The sequence below is a fragment of the Geotrypetes seraphini genome, chromosome 6, assembly GCF_902459505.1.
Source record: "Geotrypetes seraphini chromosome 6, aGeoSer1.1, whole genome shotgun sequence".
NCBI classification, from domain to species: domain Eukaryota; kingdom Metazoa; phylum Chordata; class Amphibia; order Gymnophiona; family Dermophiidae; genus Geotrypetes; species Geotrypetes seraphini.
Window position 1 is genome coordinate 190,136,998 of NC_047089.1, and position 15,790 is coordinate 190,152,787.

Genomic DNA, 15,790 nt, shown 5'->3' on the forward strand with positions numbered 1-15,790 from the left:
ATATCTTTTTATAGATTACGTATGATCAGATCAATCGCTAAATTTCTAGAACCTAAATCTTTAAACATACTTATTCATTCACTCATTATTTCAAAAATGGATTATTGTAATGCATTATTATTTAACATCTTTCAGAAAGAGAAAAGACGTCTCCAAATAGTCCAAAACACAGCAATTAAATTAATACATAACTGTAAAAAATTTGACCACGTCACACCACTTTTTATTGAATCTCATTGGCTCCCTATCTCTCATCGTTTTACTTTTAAAATACTACTTTTAGTTTTTAAAACTTTGAGCACAAACGAACCTCAATTTATTAACAGACTACTTATCCCATACTGTACCCCTCGCACATTAAGATCAACCAATCAAAATCTTTTAACAGTTCCTTCACTAAAAATAATTGGAACTCGTCGTACTGATATATTTTCTGTCATAGCCCCACAATTATGGAATAACTTGCCCCTGTATCTTAGAACTGAAAAGGATTTAAAGCAGTTTAAAAGTAGCTTAAAAAGTTTCCTTTTTAAGGACGCATATAATGTATGAAAACAATTTCCCTAATCCTTCATAATTCCATCTTTTTCCTTATTTCCTTCCCTTACCTCATGTTTTTTTTACCTCACACCTTTTATTTTTTTTATACATATGTAATTTTACCCTTCTTTCCTTATGTGTCTGTTAGTCTGTATAATTTTAACTCAATTTTATTTTATTTTATTTTATTTTTTTTTCTCTTTTTAACATTGTATTAAAGTTTAACTAACCTTGTATTTGTATTATTTTTCTTGTTTTTGTAAATCGCTTAGTAAATTTAAATAAGCGATTCAACAAATTTTGAATAAACTTGAAACTTGAAACTTGTTACTTCACAGGTGTAGAAAATGGGAGGTAAAGTCTCTTGGGATTCAGATGCAATCTTATACAGGCCTGTTGCTGTCAGGCTTCAAAATCACAGTGTGTTACAGAAATCCTGGCCTGGCTCCAGCCAGGCCTTAAGAATCAGGATCCTCAAACACTGTTTCAAGATAATGTTTGGCCTACCTAAGCCAGGTTTCTGATAGCTTATAATTATGTGGTAAAGGCATAAACTGAAAGGCTGATTTTGCCTCCCTGACTTGTCTGTGCTTGGGGGTGTTTTCTAGGTACGTTCCCTGCTCTGACCTGACTCAGCCATGTCCTCCCTGCTCTGTACAGCAGGACTTGGCTTTCTTAAGGCGGATCTGCAAGTAAGTGTAGTTAAAGGAAACTGGCAACTTCCTACACATTCCCCACAAATTCTGTAAATGGCATCCAAATTTAAGTGTGCAGTTATAGGATAGATTCAGTTATGTGCATAAATGAATTGGCAATAACTATCAATAACTGGCCTTAACAAGCCTAACTGAACTATGCCCTATTTTATGAACTGCCTAATTTTTATAGTGCAGAGCTCCAAAGGGCCCCCCTGCTGTGAAATGAATTTCATCTATGTTGGCCTGTATTTATCCATTAGATCTCTGCTGTGAGAGGATTTCAGCTGTTCTGGATTGTACGGGGTAAATTCAGTAAATAGCGCCTGTCGTTATAGGATATAAGCTTAAGCCTTCAGTTTCTTACCTAACTTTAGGTGGGAGCACTGACACCAACCACAGACTAGTATAAATGCTTATGCTTAGCTACTAGCATTGAGGTGTGTAAAGTAAATGCAGGTATTCTATAAACCCACTCCTAATTGCTGGAGAAAATTTGGGAGCATAATTTGAGGAAGTGTGTTGCTGGGCAGGTGCAGTAATGGCTTGGCATTGAATACCTAGGCTCACCATTGACACAGGACTTAGACGGGATACCTCCTGTGGTCTGAATATCGGGCCCTATATGAGTGGAGGGGCATTTTTGATAGGACGTCTAAGTCTGAGGTTGGACATTTTGGGCAAGACGTCCACAAACCCAGTAGAAAAAAATGTCCATTTTCAAAGCTGCCAGACTATCTTTTATTTTTGAAAATGACCTATGTAGATATTTTGGTCCTTGGGATATCTACCTTTTTGGCCATTTTCAAAAATAAAAAAACACACAAAAGCAAGTTTTGTAGACATACTCAACTACCTGTCTGATCGCAGCAGGGGAATCTACATCAGCTGAGCTGGTTTTGGAGATTCCTGACGGCTCGGCTGATGGGGATTCCCCCTGCCAAGATCAGCTGGAGCACTACACCCCTTCCCCTGACATCCCTGGATCCCCCCACATCCCCCAACATTCCTGTGCCCCCCATCACCCGACACTGCCATCAGGTAACACCGCCCCACATCACCCAATGCCACCCCATGAGGTAACACCCCCAACATCATCTGACATCACCCCACATGAGGCAACACCCCCCACATCATCTGACACTACCCCACATGAGGCAACCCTCCCTCATCACCTGATACCCCTATACCTGCCAATACAAAATTGGCAGGAGGGAACCCCTCCCTCTTACCTACAGGGCCTTGTGCTGAGAATGATGGGCATTCCCCCTCCCAATGCATTTTGGGATGCTGTGAGAGAGGCCTAAGGCCTTGACTGCCTGATGTCAGGTGGTGTTGGATGATGTCTGACGTCAGAGGTGTTGGATGATGTGTGTGTGTGTATGTGTGTGTGTGTGTGTGTGTGTGGGGGGGGTGTCCAGGAATGTTGGGGGATGCTGAACAAAGCTGATGTGTGGGGTGTTCCGGGGCACTCCAGGTGCATGACCACTTAAGTTTGATATTTAGAGTTTTAAGTGGCCAGGCTTAGTGGGATGATAAGGCTGCATAAAAAGCAGGCCTATCTTTACTTACTAAGCCATGGCTGGTTAAGTCTGAATATTGTCTTGTCTATGTGATAGCCAGTGTTGAAAAACCTGGATATTCAAAGCAGGTTGTTGAAAATGGCCCAGCACTGAGAATCAAAGTGCTGCCTGCTGTGGCTCAGGTCCCCTGTTCTTTAGGCTGGGACTCCACTTGACCCTGGGAGGAGGTCTTGGGAACAGTTTTTATAGTGACATCTCTTAGACAGCTTTGGAACAGTCTCAGAAAGGGCCATTGTCTGACTTCTTGTCTACAGGGACTTTATACAGCTTTGACAAAAATTTGGAAGATGTATAGCGATCAAACAGGTGAACAACACCCTCTATAACCTGAAAACTGATTTTTAAAAAAAAAATGCAAACTTCACAATTATATGATTGAAAACAGATTGCTTTCACTATTCATTTTCTACTTTAAGATTTCATGAAGCAAATTGATGAAATAATCAACATCAGGTAGACTACCTGATTAGAGCAAGACAAAGGTACTTAATCCTCCATAGCCCCAGGTACGTTAGATAGATTGTGAGCCCACCGGGACAGAGAGGGAAAAATGCTTGAGTACCTGATTGTAAAAACCGCTTAGATAACCTTGATAGGCGGTATATAAAATCCTAATAAACTTAACTAAAAAAAAACTTAACTACTGGGAATTGGTTATGGGGAAAGGGAGAAGAACATAATATTTGAAGTACCTTCTTGTAATGTTCCTGTACTTGGGTTTGCCAATAATATGGTTTTCAACAGTTGACCACAACTGAGGCATTTGGAGGCTACTTTATTAAGTGAGCATCTTTCTGGATCCATCTAATGTCAACAGAACCTACTTTATTGCTTAATGTTTATGGAACCCTAGACTTCTGGAATAATCATTATAAACTTTTCTTGGAAATCCTATTATGTTGAGCAGCCTTTCTTTCTTGCTGGAAGGGTAGTATATACTGTACGTAGCAAATAAAATGAAATATCAATTGATAGTCTCGCTAAAGGCACGCTTCATTAATCTTTTCACTTTCTTTGCCCTGATATAAATCTATATAAATTCCTGGGAGATCTGGCCGAAACCATAGGGTGGCAGTGACTCTCCTTTGGTTGGGTGTATACAGAAGGTGGCGGCTGTGCATTGACTTACCTAAGCGTCCATAATTGGAATTCTGCCTTGTTCTCAGATCTTCAGTGGAGTGGTGAAAGCTGGTTCCTGTAGTACTACCTGGAATAGGACTACGGCCTAGATGGAGTAAAATAGCAGAAAAATACAGACAGAGAAGTAAATTTAGGTCCACTGAGTGTTTACTAAAAATGAGCAGTAGAACAAAATGCATGGGAAGAATTGAAATCTAGTAGTTGAAGAAGTAGATATGAGAAATGGGAAACACTAAGACTCATGAGTACAGATCCCACCTGTTAAGTCTCATTGGCTCTGTGTGACCTTGGGGAAACAACTTTCAATTTTTGTGTAACTAGGTGATAATATTGTTCCTTCCCCCTTCTGACATTTTCATCCAGATCAGTCATTCAGGATCATAGCCAGACTTTCCATCTCAGAAATTTTCAGAAGTGATTGGCTCTGATGCCTACAAGTTATGACTACTTCTGAAGTACGATTTTTGATGTATATTTTCTTCCCAAACCAATGGATGCATAAAGGGTTGAGAATCTTTATCTGCCTGTCTAGGGGCAAACATTTGTGAAAATTTAGCAGAATACGACTAAATTTACTGGGGAGGGGGAAAAAAAAAACCAGTGGAAAGACATGTTGAGGTCAAAGTGAGCTGTCTTGGTCCCTTAAAAAAAAGGTCACATGTATTTCTATGAGAGAAGCAGTACCAGCTTCTGCAGCATGGAACTTCTGATATCCTGAAACACAGAGGTTAGGAAACTGTTGCTTTCAGACTGCCTCTCCCCTCTCCTGTACTCTAACAAAAGAAAGGGGAGAGGCGAATAAACATACACAGGATAGAAAGAATTCCATGAGTCATGCTACACGTACTTTTTCCACTTGTTAATATTGCCTTTGGCAACAGACATGCTTTGAAAACTGAAACTTTGTTTCTCCAAGAATTTATGTAGACTGACAAATTAAAAACAACTCTATCAATTCGTGCTCAGGGTAGTACCAGCTGATTAATAATAGCAGGGTGAATGCAGGGAAGAGCGTGAGGGGGGTGGAGATCCACAGGGAAAATAATAACACAAAAACGAGTCCAGTGGCCCCCGTGAACTGTTAGAGCTTCATTTACGTATGCCTCTCACCAGCTCTGATTCATCTGCAGTCTTGTGAACAGCAATAATTTTATATGTGGCACCTCCTTCTGTGCGCCCAGAAGCTATGCGGCGAGAACCTATAACAGCATCTGGGCACTCAGACTCCATCATAGAATACTAGCATAATGCACTACTGGTGCACTTTACACTTAGGTGCCTATAGTTCCAGCAATTTGGACCTGATGTAACTGCAGGCACACAAATCTGATAAAGGCATGTGTAACTTACTACATTCTACAAGTCACACACATATAAACCAGGATTTTTGGGCCCAAAACTTGGCCCAAAAATGGGGGGTCCCGGTTTATATTCAGGCCAGCGCCCAGCACCCACCCTCCCAGACTTATTTCAGGCCTCTGCCGGGCCGCCAGGCTATGCACCATGTCCTTCCTCCCTGTCCATCGTACCTCCTCTGCCACTGGAATCCCTGGTGGTCCAGAGCTGTAGCAGGCAGGAGCGAGCTTTCCGCTCTCTACCTCCGTTGCTAACCCAGTCAGTCAAAATTCATGGGAGCCATTCAGGAAGCCGCTCAAAGCGAACTCCTGTCATTACTGCTCAATGGCTGAAGCTGGAACTCGTGGCAGAGCCGACAGGGTTAGCAGTGGCGGAAAGCTCCGCTCCTGCCTGCTACACCTCTGGACCACCCAATGGCAGAGGAGGTATGATGGACAGGGCAGGGAGGGGAGACAGGATTGAGAGCCTGGGAGGGAGAGAGGCAAGGGGGCTGTGTGCAGTGCCTGGCAGGGAGGGGGCTGTGTACAGAGCCTGACAGGGGATGGAGGGAAGGAGGCTGGGAGCAGTGCCTGTCAGGGGATGGAGGGAAGGGGGCTGGGTTCAGAGCCTGCAGATCCAGGCAGGGCAGGGCCCTTGAATATTAAGCCGCCTGACTTATATTCGAGTCATACAAACTACTAGGGAGAAAACAAATGTTATTCTGTGATGAATTGGCTTTTATTCTCAACTAGTGTTTAAGCCCGTTACATTAACGGGTGCTAGAATATATGGCTGTCTGTCTTTATTTATGTCTCTCTCCCTGCTCATGTCTCTTTCTTCCTTTCTTTCTGTCTCTCTCCCTCCTGCAATTTTTCTCTCTCTTTCCCTGGCACCCTTTGTCTGTCTGTCTTTCTTTCTGTCTCTCTCTGGTCCCCTGTCTGTCTTTATTTATGTCTGTCTCTCTCCCTAGCCTCCTTTGTCTGTCTGTATTTCTTTCTGTCTCCCCCCCCCCACACTTTCCTTTGCAGAAGCAGCAGTGATATTTCCCTTCCCCTCCAGATCCCTGTGAAGTAGTAGTAGCAGCATTTTCCCCCACCCATCCCCCATTCCCTTCTCTTCCCCCCACCACTTTCCTTTGCAGAAGCAGCAGCGGTATTTCCCTTCCCCTCCAGGTCCCTGCTGAAGCAGTAGCAGCATTTTCTCCCACCCCCCATTCCCTTCTCTCCCCCCCCCACTTTCCTTTGCAAAAGCAGCAGTGATATTTCCCTTCCCCTCCAGATCCCTGTGAAGTAGTAGCAGCATTTTCCCCCACCCACCATTCCCTTCTCTTCCCCCCCCACTTTCCTTTGCAGAAGCAGCAGTGATATTTCCCTTCCCCTCCAGGTCCCTGCTGAAGCAGTAGAAGCATTTTCCCCTACCCCCCATTCCCTTCTCTTACCGTGAGCTGCCCTGCTCCGTTCGGCCCCTCCCCTTCCCTTCTCGCGTGCTGAAGGTTCTCTGCTGCGGCTGAAGGTTTTTTTTCGGCGGCTCTTCTCACGATCCCCGTGGTGGCTGATCCTCCTGTTCAAAGCGGCCTGCTGAGGTTCGCGGCCGGCTGTAACAAACTTCGCAGGCCGCTCTCCAACTCGGTAGCATGTTCCCTCTGACGCGATCGCATCAGAGGGAACGTGCTACCATGTGGAGAGCGGCCTGTGAGGTTCGTTACAGCCGGCCGCGAACCTCAGCAGGCCGCTTTGAACAGGAGCGGTAGCGGTTGTTGCGGGAAGGGGGGGGAGTCGGCGACGTGCATGCCGCTGTGAACAGGAGCGGCAGCGGCGGCAGGACCATGAGCACTTCTCCCGCCATCCTCTGCCAGCGCCGCTCCTGTCGCCCGATGCACCTAACTGGCGCATACGCCTCAAGCTGCAGCCACGGACGGACACAGCACACATGAGGTCCCCACAGGAGATGAGGCGCCGCTGCTAACAGCCAAGGTAGGTGCTAGGAAGAAGGCTGGGGACTCACGCATGTGCACTCCTGCGACCACAGACCTACAACGCACGGAACACGCAAATAGAAGTGCGCATGCGCGAGTTAGCCTTTTATTATATAGGATTAAATCACAGCTCTATTTCAAATCTGACAACTACTTAAAAATAAAGTGTTCCATCCAATTGTTCAATAATTCAGTGTTCAAACACGCTGGGGGAAGATAATGGGACCTGCTATAACTTCCGTGTCCCTGTTACTCTCCTGCCAGAATTGATGAGATGGCAGGGGCAATAAAAGTTAGTATCCCCAGCGGTATTAAAATGCTGTGCAAATGGTGCAATTGGTGCAATGAAGTGCTATAATATGTGCTAGTTCAATGCCTGGCCCCCCCAACTCGAGTTTCGTACTCTTCATCAGGAGGGGACTCTGTTAAAAACAAAACTTTAATTAAAAAACCTTTATTTAAAAACCATTGTATTAACTAATACCTGAATCATTGTAAATCTAACCTAATATTCGTACTTTCATGTGACAACCAATCTACATTACTTAAACGTACCTGCATAGGCGTTCTAAACCGGGGACGGCACCAGATCAAGAGCTAACTGAGGCAGGAATACTATTCCCAACTTTATATCCCATAATGCCCCACATGATTGACTAAACGGAAATGACATCAAACCTGAGGAACGTAAACAGTTACTTATAAATTTAACCACTCGATCTCTGAGTTTAATCCATTAGGAAATAAGGTATTCCAATTGTAAATGAAACGTTGTTCCTTTTGTAATAAAAGTTTGTATATGTCGCCCTCATATTGTTTAATATGAATTATCACTATGTATTTAAGTTCTTCTAGTGAGTGATTCTCCTGCAACCAATGATCAACCAAGGGGGCGGAGACTCTGCCTCTGCGGATATTACTAAGATGTTCTATAATACGTGTTCTGATTTTTCTGCTGGTTTGACCAATGTATAATAGACCGCAGGGGCAGATCACACAATATACGACCCCTTGAGAATCACAATTTGTACCCGTGGAGAGCTCAAACCTCTTCCTTTGTGAAACTGGAATCGCTGTAAAGGATTGACGCCACACATGGCAGCAAGTCCGGCAATGCCCGCAAGGTTGGTGAGAAGGTAACTTATTGCTGGAGTGATCTATTCTCCTGTACTTAAGTTTTTCACCCAAGTTATGAGCTCTTGTAAATGCAAATTTGGGTTTCTCTATCAAGGTGGAATAATATTGTACTATGGGCCGGTGTTTTAAAATTATTTTCTTGATACCATTACTGTTGTTGGTGTATGGTAGCACACAAACTGTATGCTGTTCTTTATCCTTGACTGCTGGCCGCATAAGCCAAGACCGTTGGCAATTCTTGGCATGTTTCCACGCTCTTTTAATAATTTTTGCTGGATAACCTCGCTCAATGAATTTTCTATACATGATTGTGGCTTGTCTATCAAAATCAGCCTCATCTAAACAAATGCGTTGCAGACGCAAAAATTGGCCAACTGGAATACTGTTCCTGAGGGAACGAGGGTGAAAACTTTGGTACTGGAGAAGAGCATTGCGATCTGATGGCTTTCTGTGTAGATTGGTGGAGATAACATTATCTTGTATATAAAGATTCACATCCAAGAAAGGCATGTGAAATTTGTCCTTCTTGTACGTGAATTTGATGTTAGGATCTTTCTGATTGATTTCAACTACGAACTCATTTAGTTCCACATCTCCACCCGTCCACATAAAGAACACATCATCAATAAATCTCTTCTAGCAGGTGACATGGCGGAAATGACCAGAACTATACATGAACGCCTCCTCAAAATTGATCTTATATAGGCAAGCAATTGTGGGGGCTACTGTGGCCCCCATTGCTACCCCTTTAGTTTGAAGATATAACGTGTCCTGAAATTTAAAATAATTGTTAAATATGACCATTTTGGTCAATTGTTTGAGAAAATGTTTTTTAGGTTCAGGAATTCTCAAACAGGAGGACAGGGTTTCAACCACTGCTAAAGCTGCCGATTGGGGGACGTTCGTGCATAGTGCCGTCACGTCTGCTGTATTTTTAAGTAGTTGTCAGATTTGAAATAGAGCTGTGATTATATTCGAGTCAACCATTTTCCCTCTTTTTTTTGGGGGGGGGGAGGATAAATGGGGGTCTCGACTAATATTCAGATCAACTTATATTCGAGTATATATGGTAAGTGGCAGCCCCTCCCATGTGAATATCTCCCTTGCATTTATGTGCTATGCCACTTATGCACACTCTTTTAGAATAGAGCTTAGGTGTTTTGCTGACACTTGAGTACGTAAGTATACATTTGGCCATGAAAGTAACAGTATTCTGTGCATAAACATGGACACCATGTTATATAATTGTCTCCTAAAGGAGTATTGCTGTTTTAGATAATGTATATGATGTCATTTGTACTATCATGGCCAATAAGGATCAATATACAGGGTGGGCCAAAAGTAGGCACACAGTATTTATTTATTATTTCTTTTATTGTACAGGTATTACATAGATATAATACACTACTGAACAATAATCAAGTAAAAGCATAACAATGTAGCTGATACAAAATCTTCACACAAATGTTATTTGTAACACCTGTACAATAAAAAGAAATAACAAATAAATACTGTATACCTACTTTTGGCCTACCCTGTATAGAGTCTCAGGTCCTTTGCCCATCATGGCACATCGATTTGGGATGTGTTGGTCCCTTGGAAAGGCTATTTTCTTTTGATGGTACATGAGGATGTAGAAGAGTTTTGAAACTGGCAAAAATTTTACTTCCACATTTTAGTCAGGAAGAAGTCATAAATTACCTGCTGAAATTAATGTGGATAGGTGAGGAATAGAACAATGGACAAAGAACAAGAAACAGCTTCTATGGAACATTTAGTATACAGCAAGACAATTTTACATCAAACTACTTGGCAAACTCACTTGGGTTGGAAGAGACAGACTTCCCAATATCCGCCAGCGATTGATGGATAGGTTTCTTTGTCTGATGGCGATGTTTTCTTAGAAGCACGTAACAGATCTTCTCTTTCAGTTCTGGATTAAGAAGGCCATCTTCTATTTGTCTTTCAATGATGTCATCTGTGAAAATACAACCACATATGTGTGCGTGTTGGGAAGGAGTGCCTCCAAACACGTCCCTTCCCCCCAAAAAATGTTTTAGTGCGCTGTTAACCATGACAACTTGCCAGTTATCACAGGATGCCCCTTTGTTTCTAGTCTTTTGCGTCTCATTCTAAAATCATGTCACAATGGTCACATTTGCTATGTCCTATTGCTACGATAGTATTTACACATAGGGATGGGTCGCAAAGGGAGGAGAGAACTAATTATGATTTTCATGACTGATATGCAATGTGGCCAATCAGATTCATCCTCAAGGGCAGCAAACCAGAGATATGATTTGAATGGGACTCTTCATGCACATCATGACCTGCTTCAGCTTGGGTTAGGCTCAAGTATACTGCGCTTACTGTGGTTAGCACAGTTTTGATTTTATGACCTCAGTGTACTTGGTGGATTGTCCAAATACTGGAACTGTCCTAAATAAAAGGCTTTACAGGACCGGCATCTTATATTTCACACGAAAGGAACAATGTAACCAATGTGCCTTTCTTAAAAGTCGAAAGAAACGGAGGAGATGACTAAATAAGTCTTATATAAACAATTTATTAATTCCTGTAACCTTCTTATTGACTAATAGGAAGGTTTTAGAAATTAATAAATTGTTTTTATACAACTGACTTAGGGGTCCTTTTACTAAGGCGCGCTAGTGTGTCTTAGAAGGTGCCAAATGCTAACACGTGCTAATGTGTCCATAGGATATAATGGACGCATTAGTGTTTAGCGCACATTAAGATGCACTAGCGTGCCTTAGTAAAAGGACCTCATAGTCATCTCCGCTGTTTCTTTCATCTGTTGTTTGCTGTGGAGTTTGTGTTACTTAAAAGTGACATAACATGGTCAAATTTCTTGATCTTAACAGCTACATTTTGATGGTCTGGAGAGGATTAATAGCATACTTTGGTAGGCCATTGAATAAGGATTTCCCCTAATCAAGTCTGCTCAAAATTAAGGATTTACTAATTTGTGCAACGATGACCTATCCATAAAGGACACACTGATCTAATAAATGCAGTGCTCCAAAACAATTCTTTATGATTGATGCAATATGTTGGTCAAAAGCTAGTTGGAAGTCTAAAGTTATAAATCTTGTGGTGTTTATGTCCAAATTGATTAACAGTTAAATAAAGGCTTTGGGTGCTATTGTCTCCAAAAATCCCTCAAGATTTAAAAGAGATGCTTGCACTTGTTTATGTATTTGGTATTTTTTTGCCTGTCCTCTCAGAATGGGTTACCAATCAGGTACTCAAGCATTTTCCCTGTCTGTCCCGGTGGGCTCACAATCTGTCTAATGTACCTGGGGCAGTGGAGGATTAAGTGACTTGCCTAGGGTCACAAGGAGCAGTGCGGGGTTTGAACCCACAACCTCAGGGTGCTGAGGCTGTAGCTCTAACCACCACACCACACTTTCCCCACTTGCCTCCAGTTATTGTAGCTGGTGCCTTTAGGATGGGCCATGGCTATGGACTTTGCCTTTTATCCTTTGAACTTCTTCTGCAAGGACATGATTTATATGATGGAAGCCAAATCTTTAGGAAGAAATGGCTCATGATGATTCTTACCTATAATTTGTGGCAAAGAATAGCCATCCAGATCTAAGAGCACAGTCCCTGTCTGTAGACAAGTACGGAGTTCAAACAAGCTATGCAGGGATAACGTAGCAACGTGGGGCTTGCTCCACCTCTCACCTCCTTCTTCTACCTTCTCTTCAAACTTTATCCATCTGAAACAGTAATCCATGACTTGCTCATGAGTGAATGTTTACAAAAGTAACAAAGTCTATTGCAATGCAACCAGCAAGCCTTACATAGAAACATAGAAATAGACGGCAGATAAGGGCCCACGGCCCATCTAGTCTGCCCACCTTAATGTCCCTCCCCTACCTTTGCCCTGTGAATAGATCCCATGTGCCGATCCCATTTTGCCTTAAAATCAGGCACGCTGCTGGCCTCAATCACCTGTAGTGGAAGACTATTCCAGCGATCAACCACTCTTTCGGTGAAAAAGAATTTCCTGGTGTCACCTCGTAGTTTCCCGCCCCTGATTTTCAACGGATGCCCTCTTGTTGTCGTGGGATCCTTGAAAAAGAAGATATCTTCCTCCGCCTCGATGCGGCCCGTAAGATACTTGAACGTCTCTATCATGTCCCCCCTCTCTCTGCGCTCCTCGAGCGAGTATAGCTGTAATTTGTCAAGCCGTTTTTCGTATGGTAGATCCTTGAGTCCCGAGACCATCCGGGTGGCCTTAAGAGTTAAATCCTTAGAGAAGCATTTCCACTCTACTAACTGTAGCATGGTGAAGCTAAATATACATGTACAGGAGAAAACATCTTTTCAATAGCAACATAGATCTTTTAGAGGGAGGAGTTGTCAATGTGGGCTACTGTTAAGTTGGGTTACTTTACCACAAGTCGGATTATTTTAGCACAAGGAAGAGCAGGACTTGGTAGTTGATATCTCATAACCTATTGGTCCTGTATCCTGCAGCTTATTGGCTACCTAAGGAATGTCTGAGGAAGTAGTTCTTAAACTTGTCCTGGGGGACCCCCCAGCCAATTGGGTTTTCAAGATATCCATAATGAATATGCATGAGGCAGATTTGCATGCTTGTCACCTCTATTATATGCAAATCTGCCTCATGCATATTCATTAGGAATATCTTGAAAAGCTGACTGGCTGGGGTGTCTCCCAGGACAGGTTTAAGAACCACTGGTGTGAGGAATACACTAACAGCACAGAAGCCAGAATAACTCTAGAGTAGGTAAGGGGTTGTCAGGAGAAGAGAGGGTGAGGGAAGAGATATGAAATGTAAAAGGGAGAACAGAACTGAAGTGAATGCATGGACAGTGATACAAAGATAACTGCAGTCCATTGGTCAGATATTCCTAAGGAAGCTTAGCCAACCAATAGGCTGCTAGGAAGGGCAGGACTTAAGCATGATATCTTGTAACCTATTGGTCCTGTCTTATCTGCAGTTTATTGGCTGCCTAAGGAATGTCTGAGGAATACACTAATAGCATAGAAGTCAGAACAGCTGCAGTGTAGGTAAGGGGTTGCCAAGGAAAGAGAGACTGAGGGAAGAGATCTGAAATGTAAAAGGGAGTAAATGCAAGCTGTGGGAAGGCATGGACAGTGACACATATCTCCTCTTCTATGAAACCGCTAGTGCAGAGAGAGCACAGAGAGCCACACTGAATGGTCCGTGTGGCTCCTGACACTCATTGAGTTCCTATGAGCGTCGGGAGCAGTGTGGGCCATTCAGTGTGGCTCCTCGAGCTAGAAACTGATAGCGCAGTTTCATAGAAGAGGGATAGATAACTGCAACACATTGGTCAGACATTCCTAAGGAAACTTAGTTAGCCAATAGGCTACAGGGATAACAGGGACTAAAGGTTGATGTCTCATAACCCAGACAACAACCCCATCATAATCACATAGCCTACTTTCCAGAGCAAAGATCAGTCTTCCAGATACTGTATTATAAACTGCTTTGGGCGAATCTCTTCATGAAAAAGTAGTTAATAAATCTAAATAAGTAAATAAATAAAAATTTGATTTAATGATTACCTTTAAACACTGTTGTGTGAGTTTTGAGAGATGGTTAAAACTGCAGCTGTTTGTGCAGGCACATGCTTAAGATGACTATAGTTTTAGGACTGGTGTTTCTTTTTGTGGTTTTAATATAAGTTTACATATTTTATTTACATATGTTTGTTGTTATCTGCCTAAGCAATAGGCAGGCTATAAATGCAATAAATAAAAAAAATAATGGCTTGTAAATGCCATTATTCAAAACATTTATGCACATAGGCTCCCTTTTACAAAGGCGATTATCGCAGCGGATTGTGGTAATCGCTCTGATGCCCACAGGGATTCAATGGGTCTAAGAGCTTTTGTCATGTAGCAGCCGGTACCACACCTTTGTAAAGGGGGGGGGGAGGGTGAATAGTTAATGCTTGTGGTAAAGAATTTCCTTCGTGTGTCTAACTCTTCATTTACTGCCATTCACTCTTATGTTTTTAGACTTCTGTCATTTTAAATAGATTGAGAAACACAGTATTAGCGTAGTGGTGAATAGAGACTTTTGCTTTGAAAACTTTTATGTCTTAACTATAATTTTCAGCAGACTTACAAAAGCAACTTTCATTGAAATTAATGTCTTGATAAAAATACAGTATTACGTTCCCCTTCCTGCTGTTCCTTGAAGACAAATAGCTATTTCTGTTCATTCTTTCCCTTTCTCTTGTTCATTTCTACAGTGAAACCTGCTGGTTGCACTACTTCAAGTTGCTTAATAAAGTAATTGGATGTGGCAGGTCTATGTACACATAAGGGATTAAATAATATATTAAAGTTTTAATTTGTTTTATTGGGAGAACAGGTTATACAAAGCATATGTGCAAAATATACACTACAATCATTGTTCCAATCTCATTAACATAGCATGTACACCCTGTCCCCTTTTATATAAAAATACACTCAGCTATATGACCCCTCCCAACTCCCCGATCCCCCCGATCACTCTAGGACACAGTTCTTCAACCGCCGGTCCGCAGAAAATTCCTGCCGGTCCGCGCAGGGCCGGCGAGATGGACACCGTTAAATTTCCTGCCCCGGAAATCTTCTGTTCCTCCCAGCCTCGGGCGATCAAGACAGGCTGCCGACGTTGGGCATTCCCTCTGTGAGTCTCGCCTATGCGGAAAGAGGAAGTTGGAACAAAATAGGCGGGACTCAGAGAGGGAAGGTCCCGATGTTGGCAGCCTGTCTTGATCGCTGCCCCTGCTGAGTCGCCGAAGAGGGCCGTGGAGAAGCTGCAAGTAGAAGGGAGAAGGTCAGCGTGTGGATTGGGGCCATCAGCAGCGTCTGTGCTGAGAGTTTGCCTACGTGCAAGATGAGGTGGGAAGGGGCCTCCAGCTCGTCTTGGGCGTCAGGGCCTGTGGTGCAAAGCTGTTTTTGCCAGCTTGGGAGGGGGGGGGGGCGGGTCGCGAATATGCAGGGCACAGCAGGAGTAAGATCCTGAGGAGCCTTCAACAGTGGCTGTCTCCTTTCCTAGCAGCTCTGTACTTACCAGGGCAGTGATTCACTTCGGCAACTTCCCCTTTCCTCAGAGACCCAACAGACCCAAGGCTGCCTAAGGAAATCACTGCTGCAGGCAAGTACTAAGAGCTGCTGGAAGGAGAGGAAACCACTGTTGGAGGTTGGGAAGCTGCTGGATAAAGGGAGAGCTGCTATTGCACCTGGAGGGAGGTAGAAGGAGGGATGCTGCTGGGAGGGGAAGAGGGAAAGGGATGGGAAGAGAGCTACTGTTGGAGAGGGGGGAGGAGGGAAGAGAGAAGGAAAAAAGGAAGGAAACAGCTGGCAGGGAG

The 15,790-nt window shown here is 43.1% G+C and overlaps 1 protein-coding gene across 9 annotated transcripts in view; it reads right to left on the reverse strand.

Annotated features, from left to right (window-relative positions):
* Positions 1–15,790, reverse strand: part of SLC4A5 (solute carrier family 4 member 5) — a 132,871-nt gene that overhangs the window by 88,042 nt on the left and 29,039 nt on the right. For 8 of the 9 annotated variants that reach the window (XR_004539902.1, XM_033948967.1, XM_033948965.1 and 5 more), the window contains exons 3-5: positions 11,988–12,148; positions 10,228–10,383; positions 3,948–4,043 (exon numbers count right to left, since the gene is read on the reverse strand). Coding sequence is in view for 7 of the 9 variants with exons in the window: in XM_033948967.1 (XP_033804858.1) it covers positions 3,948–4,043; positions 10,228–10,383; positions 11,988–12,148 (413 nt within the window). In the remaining 2 variants the exon portion in view is untranslated. Of the gene's footprint in view, positions 1–3,947; positions 4,044–4,216; positions 4,652–10,227; positions 10,384–11,987; positions 12,149–15,790 lie in introns of those variants that run through there. The other variant, XM_033948970.1, reaches the window with a different exon arrangement.